The sequence below is a fragment of the Pseudoliparis swirei genome, chromosome 24 (assembly GCF_029220125.1).
Source record: "Pseudoliparis swirei isolate HS2019 ecotype Mariana Trench chromosome 24, NWPU_hadal_v1, whole genome shotgun sequence".
Lineage (NCBI taxonomy): Eukaryota > Metazoa > Chordata > Actinopteri > Perciformes > Liparidae > Pseudoliparis > Pseudoliparis swirei.
In genome coordinates this window covers 15,750,559-15,769,382 of record NC_079411.1, presented here as the reverse complement: position 1 = coordinate 15,769,382, position 18,824 = coordinate 15,750,559, and the positions used below count along the sequence as shown (strand labels likewise).

Below are 18,824 nucleotides of genomic sequence, written 5' to 3'. Positions count from 1 at the left end.
TTTACTTATAAAAGACCAATTTAACTACAATTAAAATGGCATTGCTTGATGCAGTTTTACCAATTTATAACCATTTATAAATGACAATTAAGCAAGTTCATACAAATGTTAATCAGATGTAATGTTTACATGCTTAGTTTAGCATGTTAGCATGCTAACAATTGTCAATTGTCTGTAAACGCAAAGGCCAGCAGTGGCTGATGGGAATGTCATGAGTTTTGCATGCAGTTCGTTTAACTGTATCAAATGTCTTTGAGAAATTTATAAAAATAGCGATGCAGCTTTTTTTGTGATCCGGTGACTTCACCTTAAGGTAAAACATAAAAAACACAATAAATCTCAGTGGACATGGAGACATGTGTGCTGCCACCTTGGATTTCATTGATATAGTGTTGCCCAAAGTAATTTTAAACTAATTTTCCATTTCAACTTTTGAGTCAATTATCAATTATCGTTCTGGCAGAATAGAAATACAACTGCATTTTGTTGTGCCCACCCTCAGTACAGCGACACATTAGGCTTTGAACCTTGAATTTTAAGTGTGTCTTACAGATATGTGAATCAATTAAATGTGACAAAAAGATGCAGAAGACAGATTGATGGAAAAGTTGGTAGTTTTATTGGTCATGACATGTCCACCACAGTGGTCTTCTCGCTGACTTAGATGACAGGCAGGAACTTCCCGATGTTGTCCTTTTTGACCGAGGCTGCTGAAAAAACAAACATATTCATTACCACAACATGCTAAATTACTGAGACTGGAACGACATGAGCACTATTGAAGACGTCAGTTTTTCCAGAATACATGTAAATAAATTAGCGCTGCAACTATCGATTATTTTGATAATCGATTAATTGGTTGATTATTTTATCGATTAATCGGATAAAAAAACAAAAACTTTAATTTTCAACCCTTTATTCAAAACAGGGTCCGTACGGTCATGGAAAACCTGGAAAAGTCATGGAATTTTTAAATGGCTATTAGCAGGCCTAGAAAATTAATTGGAAAAAATAAAATCCCCAAATATTTGGAAAAGTAATGCAAATTTGTTTTATTCAAATGTTAATTTACACGGTATGCTTTGGAATTCTCAGTTAGTTTAAATACTACATCTTCTCACTTTGTCACGTATAGACAGAGTTCTCACAAAATGTTTAATCATGGAAATTTGGTTTAAAGTCATGGAAAGGTCCTGGAGACCCACTGGTCACCATGGTGATGAACCCGTCACAAACAGACTGACAGCTCTCCTCTCCTGAGCAGTGGTCCCCATTTGGACCGGCCCCCTGAACAATATCAGAGACGTGTTCCGATTTATTATTTTTTTCACCTGGCCCGCTGCCGTTGAGATTACAGTGAGACGCGGAAAAAATGTGAAGTGGTACTCTTCACAATAAAACATCTTTGATGGGATGTCGCGTCTCGGCCAATCAGCGTTCAGATGTCGACAGCGTTTGGGATGTTAGGTTAGCTTGAATGTTAGTCCGCTACATCTGCTGCTGTCACGCTGCACGGTGTAGCGATACTAACAAAGTACCCGTACGTTAAAAACGATGTGATTTAGCATATTTTTAGTATCGATACTTCATTAAAAGAGCGATCAGAGCTCACGCGCTGCTCCTCTCCGTTAAATGTTGTCTGCACGCGCAGCGCTCACAGCGTCGTGGCTTATCTCCGCTGAAAAATATTTTCCGCTATCCGCCACGGAATAAATAACCACGTTTTCTACGTTATACTCTTGTGGAAATGCCACACACGTCGTGACATGTAGCGCCCTGGTGTCTGGGTTCATAACGTCACCCGTAGGCGCACTTAGCTCCGTGAATGTCTCCGACTACGTGAATGACTTCCGCATCCAGCGCCAAGTGAGCAGCAGCAGCCAATTAGATTCATCAATAGAGGAGCAGCTCAGCGCTGATTGGCTCTCACAACGCAGCGTTCCGTCTCTCCTCTCCGCTCTGGTTTCTCCTGCGCCGCTCTGCGCTCAACTCAACTTTGTTTATACTCCGTGACTTATTGAGCGCCGTAATAATCTCGCGACACAACGAATCGATAATGAAATTTGTTGCCAACTATTTTAATAATCTATTTTTATCGATTTGTTGTTGCAGCCCTAAAATAAATCCGATTTTAGATGCCGTGCTTAATCTTAAACGAGTAAATTAAACTAAAGTAAAAAACACAACAAGCCATATCAGGCAATAAACACATGGCTGGGAAACAGTTTATTAATTAATTCCAGTGGAACCATATTGTCATTGATCCATGTATCGTTTCAAACCGTGGCCTCACATCAACTAAAATGATATCTAAATGCAAATTGTTTGCATGCAACAAGTTTTAATGTCCCGTTAACAGAGGCCTCTATGAACAACGGAAAGTTCTTAAAGTTTTTAATACCAGGAAAATAATACAACTATCTACATTAATTTTCTCTTTTCTCAACAGTCGCTGGTTTTGGATTTTTTTTAAAGTATGGATTTGAAGCCTATATGACAAATAAATATATTCTGTGATACTTTGTATTGTTGGTCAAATTCAAGAAGGTTTTAAAAAATGTTATATATTTTTTATACCAATTTCTGATATAAATGGATGCAAGAGTTAATCCTGAAAATACTTAGCCAAAAACACCATCTTGAAATGTTGCCATTCTGGTCAGCCCTAATTACATTTAAATTAAATATTTATTTGCATTGCAAAGGAAAAAGTGCAGAAATCTAACAGGAAAAAGCCATTTAAAGAAACGAAACGTGTCGTTGCATCGGAGACTGGTTGAGGAAAAGGCAAAGATAGAGAACGGGCTTCGGCAGCACTGACCTCAACAAGTGCAGAAGTAACTTTTACTTAGACGAGGCCACGACGGTTCCCTTCTCAGACACGTAGATACCATCCAAGAACTTTCTGATATCCTTATTTTTGACTGTGGTGGCCTGTTGGATCAGAGCAGCTGGAACAGAGAGAAGTTGGGATGATGAGCAACACGATGATTACAGGAGTCTAAAAGGACTCAGGAAGTACTAGGATCATGACAGTTGGGATGTTTTAGCTCTGTATCTCACATTTGTAAGGATACGATGGTATTTAAGTACACATTACATGAAGTGGGATTTTATATATACACACAAACATCTTTTAGGTTGAGTTTTAACAACCAGGATGCACAATGTGTGGGTCTCAACAAGGGAGAAGGATCCTTCCGCTCCGATGTGGAGAAAAGCTACGTGTCCACATATAACAGCTGTAGAGAAAAAGGAGACGGCGTACCCGAGTTTGACACCAGCTCAATGTCGTTACCATCCAGCACCAGCTCGTCCTTCTGGGTAGCAGAGACTGCACAAAGCACACCTGGGGGAAGAGATGGAAAATATTTTTACACTAACAAAGGTATTAAATTAAGGTCACACGTTGGAACATTAAGCACAATAAGGGGTAAAACAGACTGCCCATATACAACCGGCTGTAGGCCAAGATAAAGTGCATCAAAATGCCTCACATTTACCCACAGGTGACAGAAAATGCACATATTCTGTTATCTGGACACCCACCCCTAAGCAATAATCAAAATCTATGTTCTTCAGGCATGAAAACGGGTCAGGGGTGAAAAAGGTGAGGAGGATAGGCGCGTGCGGGGGGGGGGGGGGGTTCCACGAACATCGATGTTGGACGTTGTATGATAATCTATAGGTCCTCCATTCTGACACCAAGTCAGTGATCGGGCCCTATAATACTATAATAATAGTAATATTGTGTATAATATGGTCATTCATGAACCAACTTCCTTTTGTTGTTGTTGGCGTGAACAAGTCTTCAAGTCTTGTGCTCTGCTGAGCCATGAGTCTGTTCCTCGAGTCTGTTCTGCCTCTACCTGGTTGTCATGATCTTCTATACCATACCTGCCATAAATATCATGATACTGATACAATACCATAAAAACAGTATACCATAAATACGATACTGGTATATTTATCTATAATAGTAATAAATAAAATATCTGTAACTTTTTCAACACTTAACAAATGGCAGTAATATTAGTAACAGCCAGATATGAATGAAACTACATGGAGCCATCATAGCATTGATTATCACTATGAGGCCGTTCTGTATCTGGCAAGAGGATACAGAGTTCATCAGGAAGAGCAGCTGTAGAGTTACAGAACTTTACAGACTGAACTTAAACATTTCACTTCTGGCATCTTTTTTTATTTTTAAAGCTGAAAATTCCACCACTTAAGGCCCCTCGCTGTGAGCGCTGCGCGTGCAAACAGCTTGACACGAAGCAGCGCGTGCGCTCTGATCCCACGCTCTTGTAATGAAGTATCGATACTAAAAATATGCTAAATCACATCGCTCTTAACGTACGGGTACTTTGTTAGTATCGCTCCACCGTGCAGCGCGACAGCAGCAGAAGTAGCGTCTAACATTCAAGCTAACCTAAACCACCAAACGCTGAAGACATCTTGACGCTGATTGGCCGAGACGCGACACGTCCCATCAAAGATGTTTTATTGCGAAGAGCACCACTCCACATTTTCTCCGTGTCCCACTCCAATCTCATAAACGCCGGCCGGCCAATTGACCCCCCCCCCTACCCCAAAACAAAAACTCTTCGGATCTACACGATTCACGTAAGTCACCTATTTTGGTTTCAAAACGGCGAATTTCGCCGAAAGGTGAGGGATTCTCATGCCTGGGTCTTAAATTAGTTCCCTCGCTTCTACAGGGAATAATTACAATATTCTTGGACCCCCACTACAATGTTACTCAAAACTTGCACTCACCAGTCCTCATTCTAACACGGCGGATGTACTTCTCTCCCAGAAAGTTCCTGATCTCCACCATAGCTCCAGTCTCCTGAATGACTACGTTGATTGGGAAATGGGCGTACACAGAACGCATTTTGTACCGGAAACCCTGCAGTCAGACAGAAGCGACAGAGACGTTGAGTCGAGGCAAACTAAATATATTGTTCCCAACAATAACCAGTCAGGCAGAACAGAAACCATGACAAAACATACTAATCCCACCACAAAAGCTGGGCAGAGATATTATAGCAGGTTGGCCCTGGTACAATTAGCCTTCTGTCAATAACTCAAACAGCATCAGGCAAATTAAACTGTCGTCTCACCAGAGTGACTCCCTTGATCATGTTCTGGACGTGGCTGCAGATGGTGCGGACCGTGGCCAGCTCCTTTCTGTTTCCCCACCATTTCTCCACACGAAGCTGAGGAAGACAGTACGGCAAATCATGAATTTCACTGTCAGAAAACCAAAACAACTCTCAGACGTCACTGACCTCTCTGGAATATTGCTACAGATGATTTAAAGAAAATACAGTAAATGCTAGTTGCAGCCCTAAACTGTACATCACCTACAGACTCCAGGGCCCTTTAACAAATACCACTAACAGAGCTGATCAAGAGCTTATGAGTCATTTAGGTGCATCAGTACAAGGTTATTGTTATCCAACTGACTTGTGATGACACACACAACTTGTCATTCTACAGATGTCCCAGTTATAAATAGGCGGTAAACAACTAAGATTAGAGTCATTATAAATTCACACTATCATGATGGGGGAGGGGGGGTGCCAGTGGTACAAGAGCCTGCCGACACAATGCTGTTCGTATAGAGCTGTGGGGCTCCTTACCTTCTTCTGTTTCTTGCCCAGCAGACTGAGCTCCAGGTTGATGTGGTTGAACTCCCTGACGAGTTTTCCGCGGGGCCCCTTGACAGTTACTGTCCTCCCCTTCAACCTCACCTCGACTGTGAGAAAGACAGAGAAGCGTTTAGAGGCCAGACTGCACACGAGTTCAGGCTAAACACGGATACCCTCTAAACGCAGGCGTCAGTTACTGGTTTCTTACCATCGTCGGGGATGTCGACAGTCTGACTGCTGAGAATGGTCTTCATTCTGTGGAAGAGGGGAGTGCGTGCGTTTAATGCTGGGAAGCTTGTTTACGTACTTCATAATATGAGACAACTTTGCTTCTCAAGTTCGGGGATAAGGGGATGTGCAACGTTCGACGTTGACCCGCTATGTTGCAAATCCCACAACTACAGGACAACGTCCGGTTACACGTGAAAACGCGGCCCCCGTAACGCCGGTCAGTTCTCCCTCAACTAGCATTTGTGCTAATGGTAAGCGTGTTCCGTCAGGGGGTGGCCACACGTGTACCACTGAGCAGGGAAACGTATGCTACATAACGCGCGTGATAATAAGTTGTCGCTATAAAAATACCTGAAAGTATTTAATACATTCTATGATTGAACGTGCAACGGCCCTGACCACGGCGCTACAGCGCCAGGCCTCAGGCAGACAGCGGAACGTTAACCGTCGGAAAAACTACCAACATATATCTTAACAAACCGAAAGTAAAAAGGCAAAATACTGCTTATATAGTGAACTACAAAAATGTTCACATCTTGTGGTATAAAATTAAGCTAAAAATCATGCTTAATTGACACAGATGGAGTTAGATGAAACCCAAGGAACAGTTTCTCAGCTATCCTCACCTCGTCGGTAGAAGAGGAAAGGAGGAAGGAAGGACGTCACGACGCAAATGTAGCGCACGTAAGTGACGTCAGCAGGCATTACAAAACAATCAAAGAACCTCATGTTTCGTTTCATGGGGTTTTTCGATTATAGTAACATATGTACAGTTAGAATCATACTGTAGCTGTAAACTTGGGAACAAAATACAGACAACTGCATATAACATTAAGCTATGTCCCATTCACGTCCGTTTATAAAGATCACAATTACAAATTATCTTTCATTTCAGCTCTCCACATTTTTGGTCTGATTTGCATACAATATGTTTTAACCTCAATTAACCTCACTACATCAGGCTTAATGTGTTCAATACAGTTTTGATTATTTTTTCTTCACAAATTAAACTTGATTAGCGCATTCAACCGGTGTATTGGAACCGACCCGTCAACGCACTACACCGCAACCTTGTGTTCCCACTCTGTGTACGCTCGTGAACGCAGCGCCAGACCAAAGCAGCCGCTCGTCGAGGTTTGTTGTCAATGACAGTCGCCTGCTAGCTAAAGTCATGGCGCTGCTAAAACACAGTTGCTATGTTGCTGGCCGTTTTTCCGCAAACCAGCTACGAGTGAGTCTCAGATGCGTCCCAAACGTGAGTATTTCCACTGCTCGACTATTCTCCAAGTCCCAAACACCGACGCTTGTCGGTTATCTATTCACGGCCATCGTAAGTCTGGCCACGGGCCTCTGTGGACGTATGTGTTGTAACCAAGCCGTGTTGACAATAAGGAAGTTTATGACTCCCCAAATAAGTGACTGAACCTAACGCCTCGGTCCTCCTCTCCAGGTTTACACCAGGAGTCTGACAACTGAAGCGAAACCCTCCCCTGACCGGACTGACAGAAAGAAGGAGCTGCTGAGTGACGACGGGCCCGATCTACAAGACTTCATTTCAGGGGAATTATCGGAGAAGAGCAAGTGGGAAGAGTACAAAGGCACCCTGAAGAGAGAGAAGGGAGCGAGGTGAGACTGCAGCGACACTGGAGGAAAATGGGGATTCTTATTTCTCTGTTGTATCTGTGAGAGTAGAGTGTTATCAGATCACATCCTAGCACTCCTCTCCAAGTGAAATTAATCACGTGCATCTGTTTTATCAAACACTGCTGGGCAGGGCTCATCTAATCCATGATGGACTCTGAATCTCTTGAACCTGGATTGATTCTCGTTCACCAGGAAGTGGTTGTGTTGTGATTGGTTGGGCCACGTGAAATGTGTTGGTATAAGAATCAGCTTTATTGGCTAAATATGTGAACATATACGAGGAATTTGACTTTGTCTCGATATTGCTATGTATCACATTATAGCATGTTTTCTGCTAATTCAGTAAATATTTGTTCAATATGAAACATATGGTAACGCATGCTCCTGTACACTACATGCATACATACATGCATAATGTTACATACATACATAGACACACAGTTTGTTGATTGCATTGAACTGAGCGGTAAGGTAAAGTGTCGTGTAAAAAAAAATCACAATCTTCAAATGATGTTCCCTCAAAATATCTGTTGGTGTTTGCTCGTTAACGATTTAGATGACGTAATAGTTTATCACGATATATGATTCATCGCGATTCAAAAGAAGATGAGATATTCAAATAAATGACCATTGTGTAGATACAAGTATGTTAAAATAGGGATGTCTAAATAAATACATATAAAACACAGCAATGAACAACATAGAATATTCAGTAGGACTGCTTTACGGTTTTATGAATATACAAGATTTCAGAATCAAAAAGCGTCATTAATTTGCCTTTTAGTTAATATTCTCTTTATTCAGTTCCTGTGTGTGACTTCATCCACACCTCCACAGAGAAGAGACCTATTCAATGAAGGTCTCTGCAGATGCTTATTTAAAAACATTTTTATGACAGGCTGCGCCTTCCTCCATGGCTGAAGACAGAGATCCCCATCGGGAAAAACTTTAACCGGCTGAAGAACACGCTGAGAGACCTCAACCTGCACACAGTAAGTGGAGAAACTCATTTACCTGACATGTTTGGTACAGTTCTTTTTAATTTTTAAAGAATATATTTTAACAAATGTTATTAATACTTATGACCATCTGATTACATTTTTTCGGATAATTTTAAACATTTAATCATACTAAAACTTGGCAAGGCGAGTGGATCCAAAAGTCTGGACCCAGACACGCAGTATTTAGTAAGAAGGAAGAAAAAAGTCTGTCACTCTGATATCTTGAGACCCATTTCCCTGAGTGGTTATTGTGAGTTATTATCATAAAGACTAATATATCTGATCCTTCCCAGTGACCTTGTGTTATTACTTGTGCATTTGAGGACTATATGTGTGTGTGTTTTGTTCTCAGGTGTGTGAGGAGGCCAGGTGTCCTAACATTGGGGAATGCTGGGGAGGAGGAGAATACTCCACAGCCACAGCCACCATCATGGTGAGTGTCCCGGCACACAAGCTTTGTGGTGCGAGTTCTACTGACAGTCACAGAGAAGTGGAAGCACACAACGACAAAAAACACTTTAACATCATCTCTGCACATCATTTAAATGTGTCTCCACGGACTTCGCTAATCAAAAGCTGGATGTAAAATCCACAATCCACATATTTAATGAACCTTACTATATATATGTATGTATGTAAGTATATGTGTGTATATATATACACGTGTGTGTGTTTCGCAAGAGAACATCCTATGATATCTGTGTAGATTATTTGCTCCTGTCATACGACGTGCATATCAACGTATTTTTTTGTCCCTCTCTGTACGTAGCTGATGGGTGACACGTGTACCCGCGGGTGCAGGTTCTGCTCCATAAAGACGGCCCGTCAGCCTCCACCTCTGGACCCAAACGAGCCCTACAATACGGCCAAGGCCATCGCTGCCTGGGGGCTGGACTACGTGGTTCTCACCTCAGTCGACAGAGATGGTAACGGCTCCCTCACACAATGCGACTGTACAAGTTATAGTTTTACAAGGAGAAAAGGAACCCTCTGGTTTTTCTCTGACATTAACAACAACAACAACACACACACACACACGTGTGCAAACATCCACATTAAACGCGTTGCACAACACTTTCCAGATGTACCGTGCTCTGTTTCCCCAAATGCAATTTATATATCAGCAGAAATACAAGGTTTTCAAACAATATTAGTCACATTTCTAAAACAGAATACACGGTTCCTCTCAGTAGTAGTAGCACCAAGAAAAATGTCTACCGATTTTAAAACAACCAAACGACTTTTCTAAATCTTAATGTACAGTCATGCCGTGTGTGATCACATTATTTTCTTGTGCAGATATTGCTGACGGAGGTGCAGATCACTTTGCTAAGACAGTCACCAACCTGAAGGAGAGGTATAATCTCTCATCACTTTTGGATTCACCGGGTGTTTTTAGCTTAACATCGGTAATGAATAAATAAGCATTTTTGCCATCTTCATCTCAGGGACTCTCGGATCCTTGTCGAGTGTCTGACCCCTGATTTCCGTGGGGACTTGGCTGCAGTGGAGAAGATCGCCCTGTCTGGGTTGGATGTGTATGCCCACAACGTGGAGACGGTGCGAGAGCTGCAAAGGTACTGCCTCAGCATACAGCCCTCTGACTGACCTTTTGTATTTTGTCTGTCTTCTATTTTTATAAGTTTAGGAATGCTCAATGTTAGAAGCTGAGCATCTAATCTCTGTTTCAACTTATAAATGTCTGAATGCCTTGGAGCCATCAGCTCTTCAGTAACCTGTGATCAGCCAACAAGCCATTAACAAGGTTTTTGAATCGTCGTCAGAGGTATAATAAGAAAGTTTCAAACCACAAACGTGTCATTTTTCCCTTTGCACAAATGGGAACATGTGTTTATGAGGACATGCAACTTTAAAATGTGTCATATTTGGACTTTCATCTGGCAAAGTTTTAAAGTCGCCAACCTCGTGTTAAAAATAATAATTTAGTAAAATAAATAATACATTATTTAAATCATAGGAATAAATATGATTTTAATAAAAAATATTTAAATGTGTGCAAATTAAAGTTTGAATCAATTATTAACAAAAACACACTTCAGGTTGTGCATGTGAGCAAGCAAAAAATAAGTAGTTTATTGTTTTACTCAGTCAGTCAGAGGCAGGAGGACAGTAATACACACACTGACCAGCAGGGGGCACAACAGATACAGTTCGGCTCGGATAAATTGTGTAGAAGCTAAACACAGGGAAGACCACTGTGGACGTTTAAATGTTAATTGTTTATGGTAATTTGTTTGCATATTGACCCTTTTCATTAGTTTAAGTGCTCATAATCTGTCTGTAGGTTTGTTCGTGATCCCAGAGCGAACTTTGACCAGTCCCTGAGTGTCCTGAGGCACGTTAAAAAGGTCGAGCCCACCCTGCTCACCAAGACCTCCATCATGCTGGGGCTGGGCGAGACAGACCAGCAGATACTCGACACCCTGACCGGTGTGTACACTTACATAAGACTCCGATGCAAAGCACAGCAATATCCTAACACGCGCTGTTCTGGTGGTGTTGCAGAGTTGCGAGAGGCAAGAGTGGACTGTCTAACGCTGGGCCAGTACATGCAGCCCACTAAGCGCCATCTAAAGGTGAGTGCGTCACACTTTGCCCGTGTACTAAGGCAGCGGCACCGCAACTTCATTGCCCATCCGGTTACGGTAAAGCACGCTGCTTTGTGTTTGGGTTTAGGTGGAGGAATACGTCACTCCGGAGAGGTTCGCCCACTGGGAGAAAGTTGGGAATGACATGGGCTTCGTCTACACAGCCAGCGGGCCACTGGTGCGGTCCTCCTACAAAGCAGGTGAGAAACACGCTCCATCTTAATCCCTTCATTGATGGAGCATTGCACTCCACTGATGTAAGGGAGGACTTTATTTAATGTCCATGTTATCCTCCAGCTGTAGCTAAAACTTAGCTTAAAGAGGGTTTCTAGACTCATTAGAGGTCTAATATGTTCCTCTCTTTGGAAGTCTGAGATCAAAAGAAGTGCAGTCTGTGACTATAACTTTAATTTTGAAATCAGAATGTCCTTATTATTCCTGAGTGACAGCCTGAGGTTGTGTGTCTGAAGATAAATGATCTTGTAACTACTATAGACTATTTCTATCGAAATCTAGTCTGAAATTAGCTGGCTCATGAATGAGATTTTAAAGGGCTTTTATTCTGAAATTCAACATTATGTCCTGATATTCTTAGGTGTCTGCTAAGTGTAACTTTCTAAATTTGAAATGGTGTACCATCATTTCCAAAGACCAATATGATATTGGTCTTTGGAAATATAATCTTATATTTATATATTCGAGTAAGTATTCACACAATGCATACATTCTTCCTTGAAATAGTTTGCATGCAGTAATTTATTTTTCATTTGTTACATTTAGAATGTTTCATTTAGTTTTACAAATATTTATTTATTATTGATAGACTTATTGAATAAATGTCACATGTCCTCTCACGTTGACTGAACCGTCGCTCTATTTTGGAGTCAGGTCTCAGCTCTTACCATAATGCCACAAGGTGGAGGCTGGATGGACCGCAGTAGAAATTAGAAGAATATACTTCCTCACATACCTTTATTGGCATCTAGACATGCAGGTGGTTTTGGTTTGAAATAGCCAAAACCGGTTCAGTGAAGTCTGCGGCTTCCATCTTTGCGGCTTCAGGTTATTTTTTTTACATTTTCACTACTTTGAACTCTGAGTTCTTCAAACATCTTCAATTAAAACAAAAATAATTAATATATATTTTTGGGAATTTGGGTGAATTCTCCCTCCTAATATTTGTATGCCAAGATCAAGGTCATGGAACCAAAATAGGTTATGGTCACTGCCAGTGCTAGATTAACGGCACAAATAATATTAATCTGAAACATAATAGATGCCAAGGTAAATGTATTTGTTCCAGAGAGAATTCGTCATTTTCTAATATGACTTTTCTCCCGACAGGCGAGTTCTTCCTGAAGAACCTGCTAAAGAGAAAGGCAGACGTATTAGTCGCCGAATGAATCGCACAGAACCGGTAGCTTCTAGAGGCCGCCTTAGTCCCGAACCCGACAACTAGTTAGACTGCTTTACTCCTGCCATACCATAATGCATCACTGTCAGCTGCAGCACGGGCAACCCTTAAACGAGTAGTAAGAAAGAAAAAGGCGGCAGGTGATGATAACTCATAATACAGGGACCAGTCTGTCCCGTTTCCATGCCACTCCTCGTCCTCGGTTCACCGGTCACAGCTCGGAGGAAAAAACGCTTCAGGGAGATCAAAGAGCGTAGGCGGCGAGGAGAGGCCTGCAGGTTTGTAAATATACTGGGTGCAGGCCCCTAAATCACAGCTAGCTCCCTCCCCCTCAGGAGCCGTGGACTTCTGGGCGACTGATCTTTGACCGTGACCTTTGTTCATGAACTCTTTGATGTGCTGCTGGTTCAGAAATGATTTAATGAAGCTCCAAAGAGGAGAAAGTGAAATTTGAGCCTCAAACTGGCAACAAATCTTTAAAATGTACATTTGTATTTAAAGAATAAACATTTCCTATTAGTTTTTTTCTTTTGGTGTCACTTTAATGTTCTTCTTTCCATCGAGTCGTAACAACTAACACGCAGCAATGGAGGACAGGCGTCATGTTTTATTGCATCGTTAAGTAAAAAGTCACTGATACAAAAGGACAAACACTGACATACAGTAAGATGATTTATAAAAATATCTTTTTGTTGCAACGACGCAACAATACATGATTATAGAGTAAATACTGCAAGAAAGACTTGCGTGTGCATCAAAAATATTTGGTTGATAAATGCTATTTGTGATTTCTTCCAATGACCATCACATTCACACAGTTGGTCCTCTCAGACCTTCTGCAGGACAGCAGTTTCTCAGTGCCCTCTGATCCTGAGGGCAGCATGGGTGTTTTTAAGTAACAGGTTACACCAGCAATAAAAAGGTTGAGAGGAATGTGGGTGCGCTCTAGACTTTGGCTTTCTTGGCTGGAGTTTCACTGGTAGCGGTGCGGGGACCAACGGCTGCCGGGGTGTAGGGGATTCGCTTCGCCGTCACTTTCTTACCGATGGTCTCGATCTGCGTAGAGAAAAGGCAGCGGCTTTTGTTTACATTGTGTGCGTGGGGCGGCGTGGCGTGACGCGGCGCACGCTCCCGGCCCCGTTCACTTACCTGGAAGCCGATGTTCTGAAGGTGAGCGTGGAGGTGGTCCAGCACTCTGCGGCCGTCGAATATGAAGGCCGGCTTCAGCATCTTCTTGTAGATCTTCTCATAGTCCAGCTCCTTGAACATGTCCCACTCGGTGCAGATGACCAATGCGTGTGCACTCTGGCAGGCCTCGTAAGGGTCGGAGGTCACGGTCACCAACTCCGACACTAAGAAGAAAATAAAAAGTCTATCAGCGAGCAACTGAATGGTTGCCGAGCGTCTCTTTGTGATCGTCTTCTTTTGTCCTGTTTTGAATGTTCTTCTTGAAACAAGGTGCCAATGAATAAGCAAAGATAAAAATACCCAATGTGAAAAACTTTTACAGATTTTTCAATTTCTACTGTCAGAAAAATCCAGATGTGATATTGCACATTTATAACTACATACAAGACCACCAAGAATCCTCTGGTGACCAGCATTGTGCACATTTTGGATTTATATTGCAACTACCACACAACAGTTTACCTTGAGATTAAACACAAATTAAATAAAAACATAATAGAGGCAAACAAACACACACCTCTTCCCGGGTTGTCCTCTGAGATGTTGGGCTGGGAGAGGTCATAAATGATTTGGTCCTTGAGGACTTTGGGGTCGTAGATGAACAGCTTGGCTCCCTCATCCATCAGATACTTGGAGATGTAGATACTGGACGACTCCCTGCAGTTGCAACACAAACACATTCTAGTGTCCACTCCGAACAGGGCCACAGTTCACCATAAGATGTTGGCAGGTTGAAGTGCGATCACACATATAATCCCGGGTTAATGAATAACGCAACAAAGCTGTTGGAAAAGAAACGTAAAAGAAAAGAAACACAGAACTGCAATGAGACCGACCTCGTGTCGCCTGTGTCTTTTTTGAAGGAGAAGCCCAGCAGAGCGATCTTCTTCCCGGTAACGGTGTTGAAGAGGCAGTCGATGATCCTGCAGGCGAACCGCCGACGTTGGTACTCATTCATGTCGATCACCTGAGAATATCACGGACAGATGAGAGGACGCTGAAGAGGAGAGGACTTCAGAGAGAGAAAACCGGAGCAAAAACTAGATGCAGTGCTCACCTGCTGCCAGTAGGAGGCTACCTCCGGCAGGTTGAGGGCCTCGCACAGGTAAACCAAATTCAGCACGTCCTTCTGGAAGCAGCTTCCACCAAAACCTGACCAGGGTGTAAACAGAAGGCGACGCTTAGTCCACGTTTAAATTCATGAAAAACTTTACGCGGAAGCTCACGGTCGAGATCTTTTGGGGCGCGTTTTCCTCACCGATGCTGGCTTTGAGGAACTTGCTGCCGATCCTCTGGTCCATCCCGACGGCCTTGGCGACCTCCTCCACGTCGGCCCCGGTGGCCTCACAGAGGGCGCTGATGCTGTTGATGCTGCTGATCCGCTGTGCCAGAAATGCATTGGCTGCCTACACGAGCACACACACACACAGGTTAATTTATTTAATTATTTTACTAGATTTCAATTCGTCAAGAGAAAGCCAATCGGCAGCTATTCCTATTCACCAACTGTTTTAGTATGTCTTCTTTTAAAAGTGGCAAATATTCACTGGTTCATAAAAACATTTACACATAAGAATAACAACATTCTTGATGCGTATGTCCGGAGATATACTTTGCAGCCAAGAAACCACATATTGAGTGGGACATGTTACAGTGTATTACACTGGCCTCCGCTCACCAGTTTCGACAGCTCGGATGACCACGTGTTGGTGGTAATGATGCGATCCTTCGGCACCCAGCGCTCGTAGACGGCACACAGCGCTCGGATTGCCCTTTGACCTTCGGGCGTTTCGTCTCCGCCGATCAGGACGCGGTCCGGCTTCGTCAGATCCTGCACCGCTGTTCCTTCTGCAAGGAATTCTGGGTTGGACAGCAACTACAGCAGCGGCACAACAACAATAACTTCAGACACCCGCAGAACAACGGATGTAGAAGAGTTTCAAACTAATTGAACAATACACACCTGCAGGTTCAGACTTGGCTTGGTGTTGGCATCAAATATCCGTCTAATGCTCTCGGCAGCTCGGACCGGTACTGTGCTCTTCTCTGTGACTATCTTGTAACCGTCGGACACCTCCACGATCCTCCGAGCGCACGCCTCAATATACTTCAAGTCCGCCGCACGACCCTTCCCCATCCCGAAGGTCTTGGTTGGGGTGTTGACCTGTGCAAGGACACACACGTGTTATACAGATTGGTGCCTGCAGCTAGTCACACTGTGCGTGTGTGTGCGGGGGAGGGGAGGCTGACGGACTCACAGAGATAAAGACGAGGTCTGCGTCCTTGATGGCGGAGTCAATGTCCGTAGAGAAAAACAGATTTCTCCCCCTGCATGACTCAACCACATCCTTCAGACCCGGCTAGAGGGGGAGAAAGTGGGAGAAATGAGTCGGCAAGGGCGTGTCAGTGAATAAACATAGCCAAATGTTACAAATGTAAGACGAGCTCTCAAGGTTCTGCTCACGAACTGATCTTTTAAGTGAGTCATGATGATGTAATTCCTTGTGGTCGAGGCTGACGTAGAGAGAGAAGTTGCGACACCGGGCAGTCTGGAACTAATTCATGATTCTTTGCTCCCACTCCAGGGAGGTATTTTACAAAAAGCCATTGGCTGGAACAGTTCCTTAGCTGCATCTACTTTAACTTTAAACTCATGAAACTGACAACTCCCTCAAGATAAGTAGTTCTAAAATGTGTAATCCTGTAGGGGGAAAGGGTACCAATACACTATGTCCTTGGTAAAAGTATTTATCGTATTAAGCCTGTTATAAAACACTCAGCTCAGCATCTTTGGATAACAACATTGATATGATACCTCATAAATGGGCAGAGTGTCCGAGTTCCAGGCTTTGATGCGGGACTCGTTGATGTCCACGACGGTCACCGTGATCTCCGGACACATGTGGGCGATAATGCTGCATGTGGGGCCCCCTACGTACCCAGCACCAATGCAGCAGATCCTCTTTATCTGAAACATCTGCGAATGTAGAGAGGAGAGAATCGAGAGAAGAAACCACGAGGTATTAGAGAAGAGAGAAACTTCTGATGTTCCTAAATACCATTGGGAAAGTCACTTCACTATATACTTTTACTTAATGTTTTACAACAGTGTACACCTGTGTATATATATATATATTTATTTATATATATATTTTGTATACATATATATACTTTTTTAAATATATATATATTAAATAAATTATATATATATGTATACAAAATATATATAAATAAATATATATGTATTAAAACAAATTTCAACTGGCAGCTTCGTTGCTAATAAAAGTATTAATTAGTTGCAGCATGTACATTTATTTCATTTCCATGTGCTAAAAGTGTCTCATCGTTCAAAAGTAGCCTGACCCAGCGTAACTTTTCTGTTGGTACTATATTACCAACAGAAAGGTTCGGCTGGGTTTGGGTCTCTCTGAACCCTCCTGGCCCTCGAGTCTCCCCGTGTAAAGCAGTGTTTGCGCCAGAGTACCAGCCGCTCCGTCGCAGCCTGGTGGAGAATAAAGAGCCTTTCATCGGAGGCTCTGCCCCGTCCGGCAGACACGAACACGGAGCTGTCCTCCCAGATACTTTGGTTCACGTCAGCGGAGTGAGCGCGCGCCGTGTAACGTTTACGCACAAACAGGAGCAAGAGACGCTCCGCTCCCTCCGCTGACGGAGAGAGAGCGGACTACACACAAGCAGAGCGATGAATGGACGTCAGCGTTGAGCAGCGAGCCGCGGTCAGCTAGCTAACGTTACGTTACCTCTGCCAACTCGACAGCCAGTCAACTCCAGGAATGCGCAGATTACGATAACTGTTAGCTCCTCTTGTCAAATGGGTCAGTTCTGGAGCCGGATGTAGTTCACGAGCGATAAATGTCTTCAACTAACTCTTAAACCCGAATACAAACTCATATCATCAAGGCTGCTGTCCGAGACGTCCACGCACTACTTGGTATACCTACACTGAGGTGCGTTTCTTCTGGGGGGAAATATATTATCGCTTCAGTCTGCAGCAATCCAAGCAGCACAGAGGATGCTTCCGGTGAGGCATTTCAGAGTAAAAGCACCAAACGATCTATGTTGTAGAAATAATAATGGAAGTACATCACGATGTACAAGTGTCTTTTTGTAGTTTTGAGTGTATTCGCTGCGGATTGATCCAACAACTCTCTCACAATGCCCACGGCTGCAAGTAAGAGACGGTGTTCTTTGACTTAGCAATACCATGTGCCACCTGGTAAGAAGTTCTTGCTTCGAGCATGAAGTAGTAAGACACTTTTGGGATGTCCTCAGATGCCCAATGCTGCTTCTCTTTTTTGACGAACCTTTCTTCACAAAACACACTAAAGGTTGTTGGACTCTTTTATCCTCAATGTAGGAACAATTCATATCTCAAGTAATCGGTTTCGTACTTGAGTTTCATATTGAAAGCATATAAGAAACACATTTTGAGGGTGTTCTTCTATGCTGTGAAATGGTGGGTGTTTATTAACATTACAAGGTATCAATGCTTAATACTGTTAAGCGTAAATAGACCGCACTCCGCTGCATAACAAATCCCCTTCAAAATAATAATAATGATTTGTTACGTAATTTTGTTTGCCCATGGAAATATATATATATATATATATACTGGAAAATATAACGCATTTATCTCAATAGAACTAATACATAAACAATATATATATATATATATATATATATATATACACTACCGTTCAAAAGTTTGGGGTCACCCAGACAATTTCGTGTCTTCCATGAAAACTCACACTTTTATTTATCAAATGAATTGAACATTTCATAGAACATATAGTCAAGAAATTGACAAGGTTCGAAATAATGATTAATATTTGAAGTATTAATTTTGTTCGACAAACTTCAAGCACAAAGGAAGGCCAGTTATAGCTTATATCACCAGCATAACTGTTTTCAGCTGTACTAGCATAATTGCACGGGTTTTCTAATCAGATATTAGTCTTCGAAGGTGATTAGTAAACACAATGTACCATTAGAACACTGGAGTGATCGTTGCTGTAAATGGGCCTATACACCTATGGAGATATTTCATTAGAAACCAGAC

The 18,824-nt window shown here is 42.5% G+C and overlaps 3 protein-coding genes across 5 annotated transcripts; 1 reads left to right on the top strand and 2 right to left on the bottom strand.

The window, feature by feature from the left end:
- Positions 1 to 596: 596 nt before the first annotated feature.
- Positions 597 to 6,536, bottom strand: rpl9 (ribosomal protein L9). Of its 2 annotated transcripts, none has more exons than XM_056408953.1 (8): positions 6,518 to 6,536; positions 5,869 to 5,915; positions 5,652 to 5,767; positions 5,130 to 5,225; positions 4,783 to 4,915; positions 3,269 to 3,349; positions 2,822 to 2,951; positions 597 to 710 (listed from the first exon to the last, which is right to left on the bottom strand). In XM_056408953.1, exons 2-7 carry the CDS (start codon positions 5,912 to 5,914, stop codon positions 2,845 to 2,847), a joined length of 579 nt encoding a protein of 192 aa, XP_056264928.1. In that variant the 5' UTR covers position 5,915; positions 6,518 to 6,536; the 3' UTR covers positions 597 to 710; positions 2,822 to 2,844. The 2 variants fall into 2 exon arrangements, with proteins under 2 accessions (XP_056264928.1, XP_056264929.1); XM_056408954.1 differs by having other exon boundaries at positions 597 to 707.
- A 400-nt stretch (positions 6,537 to 6,936) lies between these two features.
- lias (lipoic acid synthetase) lies at positions 6,937 to 13,081 on the top strand. 2 transcript variants are annotated; one of them, XM_056408952.1, is made up of 11 exons: positions 6,957 to 7,146; positions 7,342 to 7,517; positions 8,434 to 8,527; positions 8,889 to 8,969; positions 9,306 to 9,462; positions 9,836 to 9,893; positions 9,985 to 10,113; positions 10,842 to 10,987; positions 11,063 to 11,133; positions 11,234 to 11,345; positions 12,490 to 13,081. In XM_056408952.1, exons 1-11 carry the CDS (start codon positions 7,063 to 7,065, stop codon positions 12,546 to 12,548), a joined length of 1,167 nt encoding a protein of 388 aa, XP_056264927.1. In that variant the 5' UTR covers positions 6,957 to 7,062; the 3' UTR covers positions 12,549 to 13,081. The 2 variants fall into 2 exon arrangements, with proteins under 2 accessions (XP_056264926.1, XP_056264927.1); XM_056408951.1 differs by having other exon boundaries at positions 6,937 to 7,146; positions 10,842 to 11,133.
- A 70-nt stretch (positions 13,082 to 13,151) lies between these two features.
- On the bottom strand, positions 13,152 to 17,728 carry ugdh (UDP-glucose 6-dehydrogenase). The gene is made up of 11 exons (XM_056408950.1): positions 17,506 to 17,728; positions 16,563 to 16,724; positions 16,006 to 16,107; positions 15,711 to 15,911; positions 15,426 to 15,623; positions 15,006 to 15,153; positions 14,805 to 14,899; positions 14,584 to 14,714; positions 14,265 to 14,404; positions 13,709 to 13,911; positions 13,152 to 13,615 (listed from the first exon to the last, which is right to left on the bottom strand). The coding sequence occupies exons 2-11, from the start codon at positions 16,722 to 16,724 to the stop codon at positions 13,505 to 13,507; spliced, it is 1,491 nt and encodes a 496-aa protein (XP_056264925.1). The 5' UTR covers positions 17,506 to 17,728; the 3' UTR covers positions 13,152 to 13,504.
- Between the last annotated feature and the right edge of the window lie 1,096 nt (positions 17,729 to 18,824).